We start from the raw sequence: 21,837 nt of genomic DNA, 5'->3' as shown, positions 1-21,837 counted from the left end.
TTGCTTTCAGTAATTTGTTTTGAACTACAAAATATGGAAATATAGTTTTAAAAAATACTGAGGAATCTGATGTTGTTTACATTCAGACATTCTAAATTCGGTGGGAGAATTTCTTTCTGAGCCTTGCCTAAAACCTGACATCTTGATTTTGACAATTACACTGAAAAACACACCGTAATATATAAGAAAATGGCAGAATCATCTATATAAATTTACCCAGTTATAGCATAAATGGATGTAAATAGCTATTCTGCTGTCAAAAACAATTTAAATGGCCAGGATGATGCATGCATTAGAGATGCCCATATAGAGAAAAACACTTGGGTAAATGGAAATGAAGTCAAGGACTAAATTACCTGATAGAGGCATAATAATCAAAGCAATACCACCTGTTTTCATAGTGCTTTATAAAGCACTTTTAGGAACGCTGATTATCAGATGTTGATAGGATCAAAGTGTTTATCCTCCTTCCAAAAATGAGAACACCGAGACTCAGAATAGGTGATTTACCCAGGGTTACACAGAAAATGACAAAGGGGGGACTAATACCATGTCATGATTTTCAATTCCATTTTCCATGACAGTACACTGTCCATATTTGTTTTTTGAAGTGAGCTCTCCTTATTCCATGGCAGAGAGCCTCAGATGTTACCTGTGATGGTATGTGTGTTTAAGTAGATAAGTTAGTAGTAATTTGATTTATATTCTCTCTTACTCACCCTGTATTGCTTTACTTCTTATTTTTTTTTTTTTTTTCCTTTTTGCGGTACGTGGGCCTCTCACTGTTCTGGCCTCTCCCACTGCGGAGCACAGGTTCCGGACGCGCAGGCCCAGCGGGCATGGCTCACGGACCCAGCCGCTCCGCGGCATGTGGGATCTTCCCGGACCGGGGCACGAACCCGTGTCCCCTGCATCGGCAGGCGGACTCCCAACCACTGTGCCACCAGGGAAGCCCTGCTTTACTTCTTAATCTTGACACTGCAATATATTTTGCAGTCTCAAGAAAACACCCTGCATCTCCCTTTGGTTGCTAACTCAAATAGCACAGGTTGATTGAGCACCTATATTTGTCAAGGATGATGACTGGATGCCTTGATGATGAAGGCCCTTGAAGCTTACAGCCATATACATTAATATTATAAGGCAGTTTCAGCCTTTTTTTTTCATGTTGTGATTCAACAGAAGACAGTTGTCCTGTGTGTAGCACACTTATTTTCTCTCTGACTTATTTTGGAATACCAGTAAATGAGAGTGGTGTAATTTCAGGGATAATCTTAAATCTGCACTATTTTGAAAATTTTGGTATTTCATCTAACATTGGTAGTAAGTGATCTGTGGTACCTTTGCCAATGATTTTGATTCATCGGTGCTTTTTGGTATTGCGGCTGAGAGTTACTGATGTAAGAGACTTCCCTCAAAGAGGGTGTAATTGATTTCAAGAGAACATACTTACAGAAGAAGGCTAACAATATGAATTACAGTATTCTGATAGAGGTTGTTTTCCTTTTACCTAGGACCTTGAAATGAGGAAGCAGATGGCCAGGAGGAAGGATGCTAAACATGAGGTGAGTGAGGGATGGTGGAGCATGGGAACAAGCAGTCAGTTCATTGAGCTCTTAGAGGGGACGGATCACAAGGGATTCAGACCTTCACAAGAAGAAATCATTTCTAGTGGGAGGGGGTTGGCCAGGGAATGTTGCCTGCCTACAGGAGGCAGATTGCACCTAGGCCTTGAATGATTAGTAGGTTATGGCAAAATCCAAAAAAAGAGTGCTAAGCATTGCTTTCCAGGAAGGATAGCAGTGACAGAAGTCCAGGAATCCACAAAGAATTTTCCAGGAAATAACCAGTAGTCCAGTGTGACTGTGTAGGTATAGAGTAAGAAGTTAAGGCATCAGAAGGTAGAGTTTAGACTTTTTTGTCTGCTGTAAAAATTCTTCCTGGCCACCCATGACCTACAAGAGTCTTCTTTCTTCTATTGGATTGGCCAAAAAGTTCGTTCAGGTTTTCCGAAACATCGCACAGGAAAACCCGGACGAACTTTTTGGCCAACCCAATACTTTCTTTTGCTATCTTAATAACTCATTAGTAATCAGCCTTGGACTTCTTATTAGTGTCTGGCATAAATGGGTGCTCTAATATGTTAGACCAGAAAGATGCTCTGATTATTAGATGCATATGTCATCTACATGCTTGATCAATCAATAAATGAATATATCAAGAAGTACCCATCACTTTGTTATTCTTCAACTGTAAGAATTCTCTGTTGTTATTTAATATTTTATGGATTTGATCATCTTTCTCGAGCTCAACAAAAACAGTTGAACTCAGGAACCATATATGCCGTAATCTTCTTTAAACCTTCACTACAGCTTCATCCATTGACCTTATTCCTTGTCTGGCCCCAGTCCTGGTCCTACTTCAGGAAGACGTTCAAGCCTAATTAATATTTTAGTTAATTAGTCCTTCAGGCAATGAGGAACCAAGAAGATTTGACACAAGCAATAGTGGTACCCAGAGCAGATTTAAGAGCTTGTTTTAATAGTGCAGGGATACAGTGTAAGATGCTAACAGTTGTGGCCAAAATGAGGATGGAAAGGAACATATTGATATGAAAACCATTGTGAAAAAAAGACATTTGTCCTTGTGCTTTGGGTTTTTCTTGTTGGTATTAGAGGAATTCAGAGAAAGGGTTGCTCACGGGGGAAAGAAGTTTCAGGGAAGGATTTGCAAATAAAGTGAGCTTACCGAGGTCTTAAAGCCTGGGGAATGTTAAAATAACATGGATAAACAAGATCCAGTTAATATACATCTCGCATATACGGCAAAGAAACTAATTCCATGTGTTTAACCCTGTGAAACCCTTCTAACAACCCCGTGGTGGACTTTCGCCTCTCTTTTAAGTAGCTGGAGCAGGAGTAGTGGCTGCATGCTTCTAAGATAATTCCCTCAGAGGACATCTCTTTGTAGGCATTTAGTCCCTAATAAAATCCTAGCGGGAGGAGAACCATTCAGCCCTATTTTAACTTACCTTTGGTCTAACAGCAGCGGAGGCCTTTTCAGAATGTTCCATGGCCAATCAGGGTGGGTTATTAAAGTGCCTGATGGTCTAGGATTGCTGCTACTTCCCCCAAGTTCTTATAAAGAGGAAGCATCTAACGAAGGGCATGCAGGAGCGTGTGCCAAGCAGAGGCAGTTTGCTGGATCATCACAGAGTTTTCTTTCTCAAAGTAAGCTATTTCTTTCGATCCATAATTCAGTAAGCCAGACTCAAAACTAAACTCCTCGTACTGAGATATAAGTTCTAGGTTTAGTTGAGGTGCTTCAACTAAGATTAGAAGATTTTCTTTTCCAAAACAGGAAATGATTTTTTTTCCCCAGCCATCACTATAATGCCCAGATTGCAAGTGAGTAAAGAAAGAACAAAAGAAGACACAGCTGGGCTTCCCTGGTGGCGCAGTGGTTAAGAATCTGCCTGCCAATCAGGGAACACGGGTTCGAGCCCTGGTCCGGGAAGATCCCACATGCCGCGGAGCAACTGGGCCCGTGAGCCACAACTACTGAGCCTGCGTGTCTGGAGCCTGTGCTTCGCAACGAGAGGCCGCGATAGTGAGAGGCCCGCGCACTGCGATGAAGAGTGGCCCCCGCTTGCCACAACTAGAGAAAGCCCTCGCACAGAAACGAAGACCCAACACAGCCAAAAAAAAATAAAAATATACATAAATTTAAGAAAAAAAAAGAAGACACAGCTGTTTCGTGCCTGTGGGCTGAAGCTTCCAGGAAGAATCCAGCTTGATTTAAACCTTGAATAAAACATGGGATTGGGATTGATGGCAAAGGAGATTCTTGGAATGATAGTAACTCCCGTTTGAATAGAACTTTCTACTCCGCAAGGTGTTTTCATCTGTATTATTATATTTGACTTTCACAACAGCTGTTTGACATAGCACTTCTAATGACGTATTTATAGGTATGTTCCTGCACAAAACTTGGAACACTCCAAGGGCAGCAACTACATGCATCTCCTGTGTTTAATATGGTACCTGATGCAGAGTAGGTGGGCTGGGAGTGTCAGGCAAATGAGGTAAATTCTTTCACCTTGAGTGCTTGGTATAGGCAGGTATTATTAACCTGTATTATAGATGCAAAAACTGAGGTTTATGGAACTTAACTAAGTTGTCTAACTCAAAAGGCAGAACAGTGCCTCAAATATGACCCTAAATCCAGATCACTGCCGCCACGCAATATTGTCTCTGTGCTGAGGGCCAAGATACACACTGAACCAAAGGGCTGACAAGACGTACCTTTGTGGAGCAGCAAGGGAAATGCCAACACCCAAGTTTGTGTCCATAAAATGACCTGATAATAAATTCCAAAGTTCTGTGTCAACATTCACCTGAACATTGCAGAAATGACTCCTGAGGGACTGTAGGATAAGAGAATGTCCCCGGAATTCTACAGTGGTTGCTGAAAAAATGATTTCTGTTTAGACAAAATATTCCTTTTGACCTTAGTTAAAGCACCTCAGCTAATGCGTGTAACTTAAATCTGATGTATGAAGAGTACTCTGGATTCGAGGCTTGAATCCTGGTTGGACATCTACCACTAACATGCTTATTACGTATACAAAGCTCCTCATTTAAGAAAGCAATTTTTTGGATTATTTTTGCTTATTGCATAAAATGGGCCATGCCACAGGTGTGAGGCACTAAGTCAATTCCAGTTCCGTTCCCTTTGGGTTGCTTCACGTGCCTCATGATGTATCTTTTCATTCCTTTCCTCCCTCCCTCCTTCCTTCTTCCCTTCCTTCCTTGTATTATGGTAAGGACACTTAAAATGAGACCTACCCTCTTAAATTTTTTAGTGTACATTACAGTATTATCACTTCACACCTGTTAGGATAACTATTAATCAAAAAAACTCACAAAGGATAACAAGTGTTGGTGAGGATGTGGAGAAATTGGAACCCTTGTGCAAAATGCAAAATGTTGCAACATCTGTGGAAAACAGTATGGAAGTTCCTTAAAAATTGAAAACAGACTGCCACCTGATCCAGCAATCCCACTGCTGGGTATATATCAAAAAAATTGAAATCAGGATCTCAAAAGAGGTATTAGCACCCCCATGTTCATTGCTATATTATTCATAGTAGCCTAACAACCTGAATGTCCATTGGTGGATAAATGGATAAAGAAAATGTGTCGCTTCTGAAGAGACATTTTTCCAAAGAAGACATACAGATGGCCATCGGGTACATGGAAAGGTGCTCAACGTCACTAATCATCAGGGAAATGCGCATCCAAACCCCAATGAGATATCACGTCAGACCTGTTAGAATGGCTCTTATCAAAAAGAGAAGAAATAACAAGCGTTTGCAAGGATGTGGAGAAAAGGGGACCCTTGCACACTTTGGTGGGAATATAAATTGGTGCAGCCACTGTGGAAGACAGTTTGGAGGTTCCTCAAAAAGTTAAAAATCACACTGCCATGTGAACCCAGCAATTCCAACGCTGGGTATTTATCCAAAGAAATGAAATCAATATCTTGAAAAGATATCTGTACCCTAATGTTCGTTGCAGCATTATTTACAATAGCCAAGATACGGAAGCAACCTGAGTCCATTGATGGACAAATGGATAAAGAAAATGTGCATAAAGAAAATATTATTCAGCCTTGAAACAGAAGGAAATCCTGCCATTTGTGACAACGTGAATGAAACTTGAGGGCATTATATTAAGTTAAATAAGGCAGATAAAGACAAATACTGTGTGATCTCATATATGCCATGGAAAGGAAAAATATCTTGCTTATAATGTTCTTGTGAGAACTTAATGTATAACATTTGTGAAGGGACTACCCCAGTATCTGATGCATAGTAATTACAGTAATGGAAGCAATTGTTATTATTAGTCTTACTCGTTTTAGAACATCTCTAAATATAAGTTATAACATTAATTTGAAGTTGACTTTGGGGAGGAGTGAAGAGAAGACTACTGCAGCCATCCTAGCCTATGGCTCAGCACCCAGCTGGCCTCTGCTGTGCTGCAAAGGCAGCCTCTTTCTCTTCCGTGGACTCTGAATTTTTATCATTATACAGTGTCCTTCTTTATCTTTCTTTATGGCCTTTGTTTTAAGGTCTATTTTGTCTGATACGAGTGTTGGGACCCTGCTTTTTTGTCATTTCTGTTTGCATGAAATGTCTTTTTTCCATCTCTTTGCTTTCAATCTGTGTGTGTCCTTTGCCCTGAAGTGGGTCTCTTGTAGGTAGCATATTGTAGGCTCTTGTATTTTTATCCGATCTGCCACTCTGTCTTTAGATTGAGCATTTTATGGACTCTGAATTGTATATAACTGTGTGCCTAGCTGTTTCTGAACACTCGATTCAGGTTTGTTTTATTATTATTTAGTTTCTATTACTCTTAATTCTATTTGCACTGGCATTGGTTATTGTTTATGATATTAAATGAGGAGTTAATATGATAAATAATTGTTCTATGGAAGAGGGGTTCCATATTGCACTGCAGTGATCTGTTTTTCTGGCTCTGTTTCCCGATAGACAATTGATTTTCAAGGGCATTAGTCTTGACTTGGTCATCCATTTATCTCCAGAGTCTTGGCAGTGCTCGGCTTATAGTAGGTGCTTAGTAAATGATCATTACATGGAGGAAGAAATAATTGAAGGAATAAGAGGCAAAAAAATCCTAACACAGATATCACATTTTGGGGTTACTTTCAAATCTGAGTTCCTTACTCATTTAATAATGACTATTATTACATTGCTGTTACTAGATTCCCTAAGGTGTTATTGAACAGTTATACCCACTAAAATTAGATGCTGCATCTACTAGGTGAAAATCAGTTACTCAACTGACTAGGGGTTGATCTTTCACATAATTGATATCATGATGTAGCAACAGTAAAAATAACTCCCTACCACCCTCCTTCCTTCAGGCACTGAATGGGGGCTTTAGATCTGTATCATTTGATTAAGGGGGCCCTTTCTCAAAGAGAGACTGGGAGACTCAATATCTCTGCCTCTCCTTCATGGGGTGTAACATGAGCACATCAGAATGCAGATGCCAGGGAGCACTGAGGTGGAATCCCCCTGCTGAGACAGGCAATAGTAACATTCATTGTTGAGGATTTAGCCAATCCCGAGAGCAGACCATCTCCGTATGAACTCCCACGTAACAGTGCTTAGAGAATTTCTGGTTCTTAGAGCACCTCCCTGTTTAGGACTCTCTTTCACTTCTCCTGCAATCAGGAAGACTGCTCTGAAACACACCTAGACTGTCCACCGTGAAAATATGAAAAGGTGACAAGTTATGCTATAGTCAGGCAGAAAGAAAAAGAATGTTCACATAAAGGGAAAACGGGGACATAGTATTTCAGGAAGCTAGAGTGTTATGGATACATACAGTGTTCCTTTCCCTTTCCAAGTGGGGGGTCGAGGGGGGAGATGTGAGGGGGTGTCTCTAAGGCCCTGCCAGTGTTGCAGATAAGGTCATGCTGTTGTGCTATGACTGCACGCCTTGTAAAACTCCTTCTCTCCTGCCGGCAGCGTGGCTCTGCAAGAATCTCCCCAGGCATGACTTCATAGGGTCCGGTCCATTCTATAGTGTCATCATAGAAAACATAGGCAAATGAGATGCCGGGCGACACTCCTGGTTTTCTGTGGTTGTTGGAGCTTTCCTCGGCCCCTCCCTGGGACTGGTTGTTTGGTAATGGCTGCAGAATCAGCCCAGATGTTTGCAGAGTAAATAGGATGCTTGACTGTGACTCTGGGAAGCAACTGGGGGGCGGAGTGGGAATGGATAAGAAAGAGGGCCTTATCAGCTGGTACTAAAAGTATCTATGAAAGTCTCATACAGTTATTCTTTTTCCAGCCCTTCCGTTCTATTCCAGAGCAAGCAAATTGGGATTAACTACTCTAACCCCTTATTTAGAAATAGTATACATTGCAGTTGTCTCCTCTCTGATATCTTAATATCTTTCTCTTAATATTCATTTTAAACTTATCTCTTTTGGATAAACATTTTGTGTGTGTATTCATATAAACAAATAGGACTCCTCCCATATATGCTTTCTCTCTGTCAGTTTTTACTTGATGTTAAAGAAATGGAAAGAAAAAGTAGGAAGGGAAGATCATTTGTTTCTACTTAACTATGCTTATCTGTGAGGCTGAGGTGTTTGCTCCATCAGAACTCTCTCAACTACAGCATACACTGTTTCCCTCTGCCTAGCAGGACATATCTATACTGATATACTATAAGCCTTGCCATTACCTTGGCTATATTCAAACAAATGCTGAATTACGGTATCTTACTGTTGTAGGGAAATTTAGACCATTACAGTGTAGACACATTGAGTGGCTACCTTTGTAGATCTGGACCTGACCCAAGGAAGCTGGGGTCCCCTTGCTGTCTCCTGTCTCCCTCCTCCCCGCCCCCACCTCCCCCATTCTCAAACAAGACAGCCTTGAGCAAATCTAATCGCTAGGCTGATCAGATCAGAGTCAAGCACTGACTAAACTCTCTCAAGAATACCGCATGACGGAATTGAGACCTTATGTTTGCCATGAATAGCTTCATCTCCTACACAAGTGGATTATTTCAGAATATCGGTTTATGGACTGACTAAATCTGAATGACTTTGGAAACTTGTTACACTACAGATTCCTAGGTTGTGCTGACCAAGACTTTGCCTTAGGATGTTTGATAGGCAGCCAAGTTTGCTACGTTTGGGAACTCCAGTCCGAGACAGTGCCTCAAATTACAAGTCACTTTGGACAGAGCCCCTGCGCTCATTTGATGCAGTCATTTTCACCATGTCCTGTCGACTCTGATGCTGTCTGAATGATTTTCAAGTAGAGGAATTGTGCCACTTAGTCATATCTGAATAGAAGGAAACTAGGAGCCCCAGTAGCAGTCTGTTGAGTTACCCGCCACAAAATGATCCACTGAGGTTTATCTTCCAGACACACTGAGATCCAAAGAAAGCTGTATAAAGGGATTGTGGGCATAAGACTATCAGATACACCAGTGTGCACACATATGTGCCTGCACGTGTACACGTGCTCTCACTGCCTTGTTACTGGGAGCTGTGAACGAAGTCAGCCAAGCTCTTGGCCAGGGCTGCTGTGAATGATGGCTCAGGCTGTACACTGCACAGTTCAGGGCATCATTTTCACAGACTGTGATGTGAACGGCCCCCAGAAGTTGTGCAGTGTCCTTGTAGAAAGTTAGACATTATTTTGAAAACCAGAAGGCACCCACTACTGCGGAATCGAACAACGTTTGGAGGTGAAAGTTCACGGGATTAGATTCTCTTCTTGCTCTGCAGCGGGATCTCAAGCTCTGCTCTCAGCACATGGGCACACATATGTACACACTGTATCTTCTGCACTTCCCCTTTCCTTTAATCCAGGCTGATTTGCGAGAGCTTCCCTCCCACACTTCAGTACCACTGATGGATTGGGAAAAGCCACAACAAATTAGGGGTGGGGAGTTAGTTCATGGGGGACAATTTCCCAACTCAGGGCTCTTCCAGCCTTCTTTATCTCCAGAGCCCTTTTCTTGAAACCCAGTGCCATGCAATAAAGCACGTTTATTTCATGCAAACAAAGCTTAGTCGATGCTTATAGTTCCAGCTACCCCAGTTTCCTGGGCACAGCTTGGTTGGGAGGGCCTGGTATGACGGAACATGCACAGCGCAGCGACAGGGTGTGTTCACCACCAAACACAGAGAAGGAAGGGAGCTGCAAAGCTACGGTAGCTAGAGGAGGACTAGCTTTCCTGATTTCAGTTCACGAAAAGCCTCTGGCCTCTACAGTTCACTTGTTTGGCCTGGCATTTGCCCTTGGCTGTGAGATGACATTGCATTCAAAGTAAGTCAGATGAATTCCCAGGCTTGTGGGATTAGGGCTGGAGTCTCCCCTCCATTGCAGTCCTTCCCTCAAAACCAGTCCTAGGCTTTTGCATTTGTTTTTGTTAAGCAATTGGATCGTCCTGAAATGTGTATTTCCTCCAATCTCTTCCACTTTGCAAACTCCACAGAAGCATGTAACCAGTAATTTAAAACCCACAGGGACACTGACTGTGAGCTAAGGCTTCAGACATGCAAAGCGCACAACCCTGGGGAACAGCAGCGTCCGGGACAGGAGGCTCCCATCACTTCACACGAGGGTGGCGTGGGTTTTTGCAAATCAAACGCACGTAGAAACCCAGTGGTGGCCCAGGTTGGACACACTGCACGGGAGGCACGGTGGAGTGAGGACCCAGACCAGGGAGCCACCTGTTCCTGTAGCTTGCGTACATTTAGTTCACACCACCTCAGGCCACTCACACTTTGCTTACCTGCTCATTGTTGCTCTCCCACCATTCCCCATACTCCCTTTGGGGGTGAAACACTCTATTTCCGACTTGTGCTGGGCCAGTCTCCTGTCTTTGTACCTGGTGAGCACGAACAGGGGCAGGAGCAAACAGAGAGATGTGATTGTGTGCTTCCGTGGCCGGGCTGAGGAAGAGCTGGGGCTGCAGAGGGTGGCCCCTCGCCTGAACAGGGCTCCTGCTTTCACTGCGGTGGCTGACCTGTGATGCTATAGATGGTTGTGATGGTATATCGATAACACTGGGGGGTAATTTTGTTACTCCTTGGTTGAGCCACATGTGATCTACCCTGTTACATTGCCTATTGATCATATTTAATAGTCAGTGGTAAAAAGGATGTAATTCATAGCCTCTAAGAAAAAGATGAATATCAGTACATTAGAATTTAGTGTTTACCATATGCCAGACCTGGTGCTGGAATTTGACCCAAATGTAGTCCTGGCAACAACTTGTGGCAGAGCCTCTGCTATTATTGTATCCATTTTACTGAAGCAGAAACCTAAGATTATAAGGATTAAGTAGATTGATCAAGGATTTTGGACACAGGAATCTAAGTTCAGAACCTACACTTTTAGCCATTATAATGTGTTTGCCTTCTAGTTTAAAAAGTTATTCTTATCATTAATGAACCTTCAGTGAGTGGTACTGTGTCTGAGCATGATACTAGAGACTGGAGATGCCAAAAGAGAAAAGAGACGTTCCTTGGATGTGAGAGGTTTACGTAACCATTAAGCTGAAGTGTGACAGTCAGTATTGGGCTGCTTGCATTGTGGTGAGTGGCTTAAACAGCTTTTATATCAGACTTAGCAATTCACCACACCTGGAAGGTACTAGAAATTTCATCTAAAATAAGTTAAGAGATTTCCAACATTTGTCTGCTACATGGTGCATCAAGATGAACCCTTATACTTGTATGACAGTTTTCAGAGCCAACATGCTTTCACAGAAATAATCTCTCTTTTTATTTCATCAGTTTAAGCCTGTGGGGTAATTAAAGAGGCATCGTTATCCCCATTTGCCGAATGAGGAAACTGAGACTTACTTAACTGACTTGACCAAAATCACAAGGCTAGTGAGTAGAGAGTAATAGTCAGTAGAGCTTGCAAGCGTCCAAGGCTCTTAAGGTTTATTATCTTTATTACATTTTCCCTTCTAAATCTGGAGCCTGATCTGGTGCCACTTCATCCACGTTCCTGTTATTCAGCAGGCAGTGATAAAGTGACTATCAGAAGGCCTGTTTACTCTTGATATAGTCACTTTTTAAAAAAGTTTTCTTTTTCTGCTGTCTCAAAATTCATGTTAAATAAAACAAAAGGCAACAAAATTAAAATCATTATTTGTCCCGGGGTAAAGGGCTTGCTCATAACGTTTTTCTCTTCTTAGATGTGAAAAGTATTTAGTATTTGAGTGAAAGTGAAATGGCTCGTTAAATCAAGCAAAATGGATTACCTTCTTCAGTAAACATTAGTTGAGCATCTATTAAATTCTGGGCAATGGGCTTTGTCCTAGGGATAGAGAGATAAATAATCTTCAGGTCCTACCTCATAGAGCTCACAGTCTCATGGGAGAAGGAAGGGGAGAAGACAGTATGTACACAGTAACTTTAGGTCTAAGCCATAAAGAAGAGAGGAAAAGAACTTAAAAGACTTTCTTTGAGAAGGTAAAGCATCGGACCAAACCAGATTGAGCAGCTTTTATTTCACCAAAGAAAACACCTTGGAAGAGGATCCCTTCTGAAGTACCAGTCATCGAAGGACATTCCACATTTCAATAGAAAATATTTTGTGTTTATTTGTGAATTGGGTTGCATAGCCAGAATGCTGCTCTAGAGCTTAAATTCAAAGAATATTAATAGAATAATAGAAGTATTCATGGTTCCTTACAAAGGGTTCCTTAAAAGTATTTTTGAATATCTTCTGTTAGGCTAATTTCCAGTTAATTTAAATTTTTTCATAGCTAATTTAGGACATCTACACTGTTCATGCCCCAAAGCTCTTCTTTCTGTCTCTATCTATGTCGCTCTGTCTCTCTCTCTCTCATGTACACACACACACATATGCACACACTCTGCCAGGTGCCCCTGCTTATGAAACATCTTATTCTCTCATAACCCACTCTCTTTTGGTAAAAGATTTTACAAAACAAAATAAAAAATACAAATCCCAACTTATTCCAATAAAGCAAGAGATACATTAGACTTATTTAGAAGTTTCAAATAGTTCTTGTATCCAAGGTGAAAATGTCATTTACAGATTGGGAAGCTTATCTTTGCTTTGGGATGGGACACTTCTTCCTGTCTATAACTATAATTACAGCTTAACTATGTTTACCAGATACTTAAACCACATTTTCATTCATTCACTTATTCATTATTCCATTCACCATAATGTACTGTTTAAAGTAGCTAATAATGCTTTTATAATCTCTGCTGCAGGTGTAGAATTCTTTGCATTTGGGCTTATTGCAGAACTATAGAACTGTCAATTAAAGTAGTTAAAGCTTTTCAGAGTTTATAGCTAATAAAATATCAGTGAAAATTACTTCTCTTATATAATAAATTCATATATCTTTTAGGCACTTACTAAAGCAGAGATATACACACAGTTACGCACACATGTCCACACTTACTTTTGAGGTACTGTTTTACGTGCTTTACAAATATTAACTCAGTTTTCAAATAAAATGCTTTGTGGTTATATTCAAGGTCATAATAGAAATAATAATGATGACAGAATATTGAATGTTCCAGGTTCTTTTTGGTATATTATCTTCAATTCTTAAAACTACCCTACAAAGTAGGTGCTATTTTCCTTACTCCAAAGAGGCAGGCCTTGAGGATCATGGTCCGTAAGCCCAAGCTTACAAGGTTTATGAATGGGGAACCCAGTATTAGAAAATGACTCCAAAGCTCATCTTATTTCCATTCATCTTCCATATAAGTAACAATGTCAGTAATTTTAGAAACAAAACTATGAAGACTTATTATTTACCTTTTCTCTTCTAGGCCCCATTTTGCGAATAAGTAGTAGAGTTAATAAGGATGGCTAGTGGAGGAGCTAGTGTAGGACTTTACATTGTGTTCCCTCATTTGGGTTCCTATAGATGCACTACATATGTTTAATTTACAGCATTCAAACCATTTACTGAATACCCCATGTGCAAGGCACTGTGATAAGGAGCACGTGGGTAACTCTATGCCATTGATAAGTTCATAGCCTGGAGTGGGAGGATGAAATGTAAGCAGATAATTTTCAAACAACGTGAGAAGTCTTATTATAGAAACGGATGCAAGGAGGACTCCTAACCCATACTAGAACGGCAGGAAAAACTTCAGTGAGATATGATCCCAGGGTAAATCTTGAAAGATGAGTAGGAATGCAGTATGAAAAGATGGGTATGCAGGCAGAAGAAAAATCAAGAGCAAACAGCATGGTGTACACGGGGAAACAGTGCTTGGTGTTTTTTCCTGTAACCTAGGGTAAATAACACAAGGTAAAATGCACGGTGTGGATGGAGAGGCTAAGAAAAAAATGTGGTCAGAGTTGACATTTAGATAAAATACTATGGACTTGAGGGAATGGAACTAGAGATAGAGCGACTCATTCTATTGTAATAGTTCATGTGAGAGATGTTGAGATAATTCCTTGGGGTAGTGATAATAGGAGGAAAATGAGAGAACAGTTTCAAAAATACTTAGGAGGTAGAATGAGTAGGATTATCGATGAGTTTAAGAGAGAAGTGTAGAATGCTACCTCAGTTACTGCCTTGGGTGGTGCACTTAACTAAGTTAAGAAAATATAGGAGAAGGAGTATATTTGGAGGAAGAAATAAAAAGCTTCATTTTGGAATATTGGGTTTGAGATGCTGGTGGGACATACAATTGGACAAATTCAGTAGGCACATGGGTTTAAGAATCCAGAAGTTAGGGGACTATTATTTACTTGGGAGACATTAGCATACAGATGACTGCAAATACCGCGAGAACAGTTGAAAGTGCCCACAGAGAGCCGGTGAACTATGGGGTGGTGGAGGGCAGGGTTACAGACTTGCTCATTCTACCTGTTCAGAAACTCCTCTAACACTGTTAGTGGAAGCATTCCCTCTAAATGTTTTCTGAGTACCTGCTATACGCTAAATACTGAATTCAGGGTTCTTCAGTCTGCTGTTTTTTTCCCTTTACAGTCTCCAGACTTGTAGATCTGTGCTCAATATAGCTTTGACACTTTGGTTTCTGGGCCATAATCTTAGCGTGAAAATCTGTCACAATAGGTTTAAGAGATTTAAGAATGATTTGTTCTGAAATTAGCTTTAGTTGCTGTCTATGAAGATTTTTTTTTTTTTTTGATTCCTTTTGTACCTCCTTTGTCCAGGAAGCTCTAGTTCCTCTTTACTCACTTCTACAAGAGCCCATGTTCATCTGGCGAATTTAAAAGATATGGGGGTAATCACTCAGGATTGGATAGTAAATGTAATTTCTCCATAATGATTTGAATAAAAAATTCCATTTCTTTACTCCCTTTCCCCTGTCTCTCCCAATATCTACTAGACACTGGATTACTGAAATTTCTATATAGGCTACGTGGTCCAGAATGGATAAATGAGTCCAGAGTGAGGTGAAAGACCAGAATAAAATGAATAAATTCAAAGAAAAATGTGTATATTAGGTGAAAGAGCAGGTATTGTGGGGATGATGCCTGAAGCTAGAAGGAAAAGAGAGAGTTTGATATTAGACATAAGGATTCCTTATGGGAGGGAGATTCAGGTAATATGTTTACCAGAGGTAGGATGGCTAAAATGATAATTCTAATTGCGTTAGAATTTAATCATTACAATTGAGAAATGAGCCCATGGTGATGGTTTCCTCTTTATATAGGCACTAAAGTAACCCAGAACGATAGCAGAGCTTGGGGTGGACAGAAATTCTTTACCCAGAAGTTGGTAGTGAATAGTAATTTTAAAGAAAGTTGAAAGATAGAGGGATAACTAGATGTCAAGAGCCTCAGTGGGATAACTAGATGTCAAGAGCCTCAATGAAGGTGGTTTTTCACTTTTACATTTCTGTATGACATGTGGAATATGTCTGGAAGTAGCATGGAGTTGCTGACCCCCAGCTCTGTGCCCTGAGGAATATGTGATGTGGAAGGATAAGTAGCCTATGAAAGACCTACAGGGGAAGGAATGTCCTTAGGAGAGAACCAGGTTTTAAGGTAAAGAAAATACAGTAAATGGAGTGTTTAATGAAGAGGTTGAAATTGAAGGAGGGTCTTTATCAAGAAATAGGGATTACAGACAGAGCCTTCAAATGGTTTAGAAGGGAAAAGTCCAGTGGGTGAAACAAAGACCAATATGTGTAATTGGAATTTCCCGACACGATACTGTTTCTGAGATGCTAGGAAGATTGCATGGTAAATTCTCTCACCTTCCCTTAATGTCAAGTGCAAAGATTTTCCATCATCCACGAGTGAGGAGGCTCATGAAGCAAGTGCTGTTGTGAGTAGATATCCCATGTTTTATGATACATATTGCAGACTCTCTGAGTATGTGGTTGAGATGAGAGGGGAAAAACGGCATTGAGATCCTAGGGGTCTCAGGAGTAGAGGGAAAAAAGGGACAGAAGAGGAGAAAGCTGAAGGTGCCAGAGGCACATTTCTCTGACTCCATAATTTAGTCAAGGCCTTGTCCTGCCCAAAGTGGTGTTCCTTCCAGTGGCTAAAATTATCTTGAGAAATAGTTTTCTTTTTACCATCTTCTCTCCCACACTGACTCCCACTATGCCGCATACTCCACTCTTTGAAGGAGCGTTGAGCTAATTCTTCTGAACTCTGAACAATGCCCAGCTCATTTTCTGCTCCCACACTAGGTATCATTCAGTTTAGTGCAAACCACAGGGAGACATTTTCTCCTATGTGTAGAAACCACCGTACACACATTTTACTCTATTCTATCATCCTTTAAAATATTTAGAGAGAAAAAAAAAAAAACCCCAACAGTGGTCTCTATTAGAGGTCAATGAAAGGAAGATGGAAAATGTTGGAAATTTCATGTATGTTTTCTGTGTAAATTCAATATGGAATGGTCACCAATAGGGCAGGAGAGAAGGATTGGGGAGTTAGTGTGTAGGAGGGTGTTTTTAAAGGAAATCTCTCATTTAAACCATTATAAATGCATCCCATTTACGAAGTAAACTTAAATCCTCTTTTCCTTCAACTGCATTCTGTTATTCAGAATAGAAGTATGGTATGAGCAGAGATAAATGATATGGAAGGAAAGAGTCTTTTCCTCAAAAATAAAAATTATTGAAGTGGTTATAGAACAAATCACTTCGCCACAGAAAACCCAGTAAGTGATTTTCACACCAAAATTTCTGTCAAGAAGGCAGAGTTTTGAAGCTAAGATTAAGCATAAACCTAGAAAACTAGAGAATTACAAAAAGATGATGAGTGAATAAAACTTGGGAATGAATACGTGGATGAATAAATGAATAAAATGGAAAGGTAACTTTGGGGGTTATCAAATCTCCAAAGGGCTTTGTTGTTATTGTTTGTTTTGCTTGGTTTTGTTTTGTTTTTATGAAGTGGAAACTGAAGCAACTTTGTAGACTTAGGCCAAGAGACCAAGGAAGAGAGGAAAAAAATTAAAGATGTTTGGGGAAAGGGAATACCTAGTGTAGAGTTTTGAGATAAAACAATTACAGAATAAAAGGAAAGAACACACTTTTTTCACTTATACTTCATAATTAACCAGTTGGCATATACTGCGGGCTTCATCTTCACACCATACCCGGAATCTGACCATTTCTTACCACCCCCTCTATTTACTACCCTGGTCCAAGCCACTGTCATCTTTTACTATGAAAATTATACTGGCTTCCCAAACTGGCCCTGCTTCTGTCCTTACGAAAACCCTCCCCACCACCCAACCCAGCCTAACCATATCCAGTCTCCAGACAGCAACCAGGATAATCCCGTCAATACAAACATCTTTTTTATCGCTTCTCTGCTCAACCCATCTCCCTGAGTAAATCTAAATTTCTTATAACGGTTTACAAAGTCCTGTATAATCTTCTCCCTCTACTATTTCTCTGATCCCATAACTTACTTTTTTCCCCCTTCCCCACTTCGTTCTGCTTGAAGACACCAGGCATCCTCCCACCAAAGTGCCATTTGCTTTGGTCATTTCCTCTGCCTTCAGTGCTTCCCCACAAAATATCTTGAGAGATTACCTCCTTTAAATCTTTTCTCAAAGGTTCCTTTCTCAGTATAGCCTGCCGTGACCACCCTGTTTAAAAATGCAACTGTGACCTCACTCTTCCTACCATTTCCTGCTTTTATCTTATCCACCATAGTTTATATTTTACTTATTTGTTTTATTGACTGTCTTTTTTCCCAGTAGAACCTTCAAAAAAATTTGAGCTCTATGAAGCATATTAGACTGTTTTCTTCACTGCCATCTTTCCAGTGCCTATGACATTGCCGAGCTTATTACAGGTGATGATATTTGTTGAATGAATATATGCATAAATGAATGAATAAAAGGAGAACCATGTTATGGGAAAATATTCAGGTGGGGAGGAGGAAAGATGAGCAAGCTCATGAGAAACAACATGAGATCTCTCAAAGTTGGAATGATAATCAGGGAGAGGAGAAGGGATGGAATTTGAGGTTTGTGAAAGTATGGGTAGAAAAGTGAAATAGCCACTGTGGGCAGGAAGCTTATGGGGTAAGCAAAAAATATAAGGAAAATGATTGGCAGGTAAAACACAGAAGGTTGTACAAAAGATCCTCATTTTAAAGAAAGTATTTGCCTCTCTTTCCTGTAGCCCCCTTCTTCATACCAAGCTGTCCCATTCTGACATTGAGGAGTTAGATGCTGATTAGGCTAAGATGATAATGGTAACCCATTTTACTCTCAGTTTCAGCCAATGATCATGGCAGAGGGTATTCTGGACATTTCTAATGATTTTTTTAGTCTTATCAAGAAAGCACTGGAAAACATGGTCCCTTTTTGCTGTGGACAGTTGTTTGGATAAGATACCTGACAATGTTACAACCATGCAGCAGGCATGAGAGAAGTTAAGGCAACATTCCAAAAAATGGTGGCATGGAAGATTAAAAGAACATAGGTCCCAGGCAATGTCTCTGCGCCACAGAATTAGCGTCTTTTTTTTTTTTTTGCGGTACGCGGGCCTCTCACTGTTGTGGCCTCTCCCGTTGCGGAGCACAGGCTCCGGACGCGCAGGCTTAGCGGCCATGGCTCACGGGCCCAGCCGCTCCGCGGCATGTGGGATCTTCCCGGACCGGGGCATGAACCCGTGTCCTCTGCATCGGCAGGCGGACTCTCAACCACTGCGCCGCCAGGGGAGCCCAGAACTTCTTTTTTTATGTGAGATTGGTTTCTTTATAATGTAAGCCACTGTGAATTAGATTTTAGATTCTCTAATGCCAGCATCCTCCTACCTCTTACCTTGCTTCATTACTTTCTCTACCAAGGCTGAGTACAAGAATTTCTGAGGTTGTTTATAACATTTACTTATGCTTAGGTATTTATAAGTGTGTGTGTGTGTGTTTATGAAAACCCTAAAGAAGCAAAGTTACTACCAAATACTTTATCTTACCTAACCATTTGTATTCTTTTAAATAGTGTTCCTTTTTTATACATATTATTGTATATAAAAAGTGTAAGAGTCTTCATAGAGTTAGATTTGTATAGGAAAAAAAGGAGGGAGAGAGACGGGGTAAAACACAGTATTATGTTCTCAATAATCCACATTTAGAGAATGCCTAAACAGTTGGCCCTTATAACCATGGTACAAACACTGCTGTTCACTTATCAGAAGCTATGGTAACCGTAGTCACAGCTAGTGCAGTATTGTGATTTATAAGATTTCAGATGACCAAAATATATTTTTCATATACATTTGGTCTTTCTCCACCATTCCTGGCTCACAGCTCTAAAAACTCTTGAAATTTCCTAAGTATTGAGAGTGATAAATGTGTCTTCTGTGATATTAATGAGGTGACTTTTGGAACTCAGCTAAGGATGGGGCCTGGTTACCAGTGGACCGAACCATGTGATTAGAGGGTTAAAACTTTCAATCCCACCCTTTTGACCTCCAGGGAAGGGAAAGGGGCTGGAGATTGATTTCAGTTGCCAATGATCAGTGATTTAATCAATCATACCTATGTAAGGAAGCCTCCATAAAAACCCAAAGGACAGGTTTGGAAACTTCCAGGTTGGTGACATGTAGAGATGTTCAGAGTGCAGTGTCTGGAGAGGGCCTGGAAGCTCTGTGTCTCTTCCCACATACTTTGCCCTGTTCATCTCTTCCATCTTGTTCTGAGTTCTATCCTTTTACAATAAATCGGTGATCTAGTAAGTACAGTGTTTCTCTGAGTTCTGTGAGCCACTATATAGCAAGTTTATCCAAGCTGAGGAGGGGATTGTGGGAACCTCTGATTTATCCCCAGTCAGTCAGAAATACAACTTGGACTTGGGACTGGCTCTGACTTCCAAGGTAGGGGTCGTGGGAACCTCCAATCTGTAGCTGGTTGGTGACAGCTGTAGGGGAGGGCAGACTTGTGGGACTGAACCCTTAACCTGTGGGATCTGATGTTGTCTTCGGGTAGGTAGTGTCACAATTGAGTTGAATTGTCAGGACACCCAGTTGGTGTTCAAAGAATTGCTTGTTGGTGTGGGGAGAACCCTCCCATAATTGGAACTGAGTCCAGGAACCCCAAATAGCCATCTGTTCAGTGTTGCGTTCTCAGACTGATTAACTAGCGGGAACTATCACAAGTCCGAGCACTTACAAGGACTTAGATAAATTTTTTGTTGCGTGTGTTTGCAGAATTGGTATTGGCCAGCATAGATTTGCTACATATTTCCCTCAATTACCTTTCATGTCACTAGACTAGGAAAACATCAAGAAAAACAAAGAAGAGACAAATGAAGAAAACAAAGCTTAGTGTCCCTATGTACTTATCCATTACCTAGTCAGTTATAGATCCACATAAAAGTGGTCGTGGCTTTACTCAGTGACGATTTTGGAATTCTCTTCCAGGCGCCATCCTATTTGAGCCGATTATAGCAAATTTAGGAGCCAGTTTATGTTTCTCAGTTCTCCCTTTCCCTTTGCCTCCCTGGCTTTGGACAGGATGTTTCTGCCTTTAGTTTTCAATCTTCACTTCGGTCCAGTCATTGCCCCCACTTTCCCTCTGTACCAGTACAACCTTTGTAACAGCTCTGGGCACATTCAACCTTGTTCCCGTGTTGGTTTACTCAAACACCAGGCTAGACCTTTGGTCTCCAGGCAAAGTTCTCATCGAACACCTACCCTAGGTGATATCTTTAGCGATCACCCAGAAACACAGTTTCTAATTTTAAGATGTATGAGGCAGAGTGCACACACTACATTTTATTTTTCAGATTTATTGACACATTACCCTTAGGATCATCCTACTTTTTGATCCTGACAGTGATAAAGTAAGGAGAGAAACTATGAAATATATTTGAATAGCATTTAAAATATTGCAGAAAGCTTTTCTTATATCATTTAATTTTCTCAACAAACTAAGTAATGTAATTATTATTCAGATACGGAATCTATGGCTCAGAAAGCTTCCCAGACGGGGCTTCCCTGGTGGCGCAGTGGTTGAGAGTCCACCTGCCGATGCAGGGGACACGGGTTCGTGCCCCGGTCCGGGAAGATCCCGCATGCCGCGGAGCGGCTGGGCCCGTGAGCCGTGGCCACTGAGCCTGCTCGTCCAGAGCCTGTGCTCCTCAACGGGAGAGGCCACAACAGTGAGAGGCCCGCGTACCACAAAAAAAAAAAAAAAAAATAGAAAGCTTCCCAGTCCAAGGCCCCATAAGTGGTAAGTCAGAGAAATGGGGCTAGAAACCAGATGTCTTACCTCCAGATATCATGCTCGTTATTAACGCCTCACCTTTTTCTTCATTTTATGCTGAGAAAAACACCTTATCTAAATAATCTGATAACCCACTTGAGAGACTGAAAAGGCCACACGTGCAAGTAGCAGTGTGTACTTAGTAGAGTTAGGTTTTGAGCACAATATAAACTTATTTTTTCAAAGGTTAAATTTGACTACACCGTGGCTGAGTGGAATAAATCACCCTCCAGGCCCCCACCATTTCTCTGACAGGAGTTTGCATATACACAGGAATACCCAAAAGTCTGAAGGCTGTGAAAGAGGCATCTCTGAGAAGAAGATCAGCGTTGATGTGTGGGAGACTGTGTGACAGCAGAAGACAGACAGGATGTGGCAGGGTATCTCAACCACTCTAAGGTGTTACAAAGAGAGCTGAAGGAAAGCCCAAGTCATCCTTTCAAGTCAGACTGGTCCAAGGAGAATTCTAGATGTAAGCAGAAGGGAAGTTCTCATGAGTGAATCTTCAGAGAGGAAGAGTAAGGCCAAATCTAGTTCATTATCAC

The 21,837-nt window shown here is 41.0% G+C and overlaps 1 protein-coding gene and 1 long non-coding RNA gene across 5 annotated transcripts in view; one reads left to right on the top strand and one right to left on the bottom strand.

Moving 5' to 3' along the window:
• GRM5 (glutamate metabotropic receptor 5) overlaps nucleotides 1-21,837 on the bottom strand; it is a 555,198-nt gene that overhangs the window by 10,423 nt on the left and 522,938 nt on the right. The window contains exon 9 of one of the 2 annotated variants that reach the window (XM_029207228.1): nucleotides 10,356-10,451. The exons of the other annotated variant lie outside the window; for it this stretch is intronic. Within the exon in view, the coding sequence (XP_029063061.1) occupies nucleotides 10,356-10,451 (96 nt within the window). The remainder of the gene's footprint in view (nucleotides 1-10,355; nucleotides 10,452-21,837) is intronic. 2 annotated transcript variants of the gene reach the window in all.
• The window catches only part of LOC114886584, a 259,298-nt gene that overhangs the window by 6,223 nt on the left and 231,238 nt on the right, over nucleotides 1-21,837 (top strand). For all 3 annotated transcript variants that reach the window (XR_003791365.1, XR_003791364.1, XR_003791363.1), the window contains exon 2: nucleotides 1,515-1,565. This is a non-coding gene — a long non-coding RNA (uncharacterized LOC114886584). The remainder of the gene's footprint in view (nucleotides 1-1,514; nucleotides 1,566-21,837) is intronic.

The sequence above is a fragment of the Monodon monoceros genome, unplaced genomic scaffold (assembly GCF_005190385.1).
Source record: "Monodon monoceros isolate NGI ecotype Baffin Bay Population unplaced genomic scaffold, NGI_Narwhal_1 Super_Scaffold_7, whole genome shotgun sequence".
Classification (NCBI taxonomy): domain Eukaryota; kingdom Metazoa; phylum Chordata; class Mammalia; order Artiodactyla; family Monodontidae; genus Monodon; species Monodon monoceros.
The sequence above is the reverse complement of the archived record's forward strand: the minus strand, read 5'-3'. Positions and strand labels throughout refer to the sequence as shown.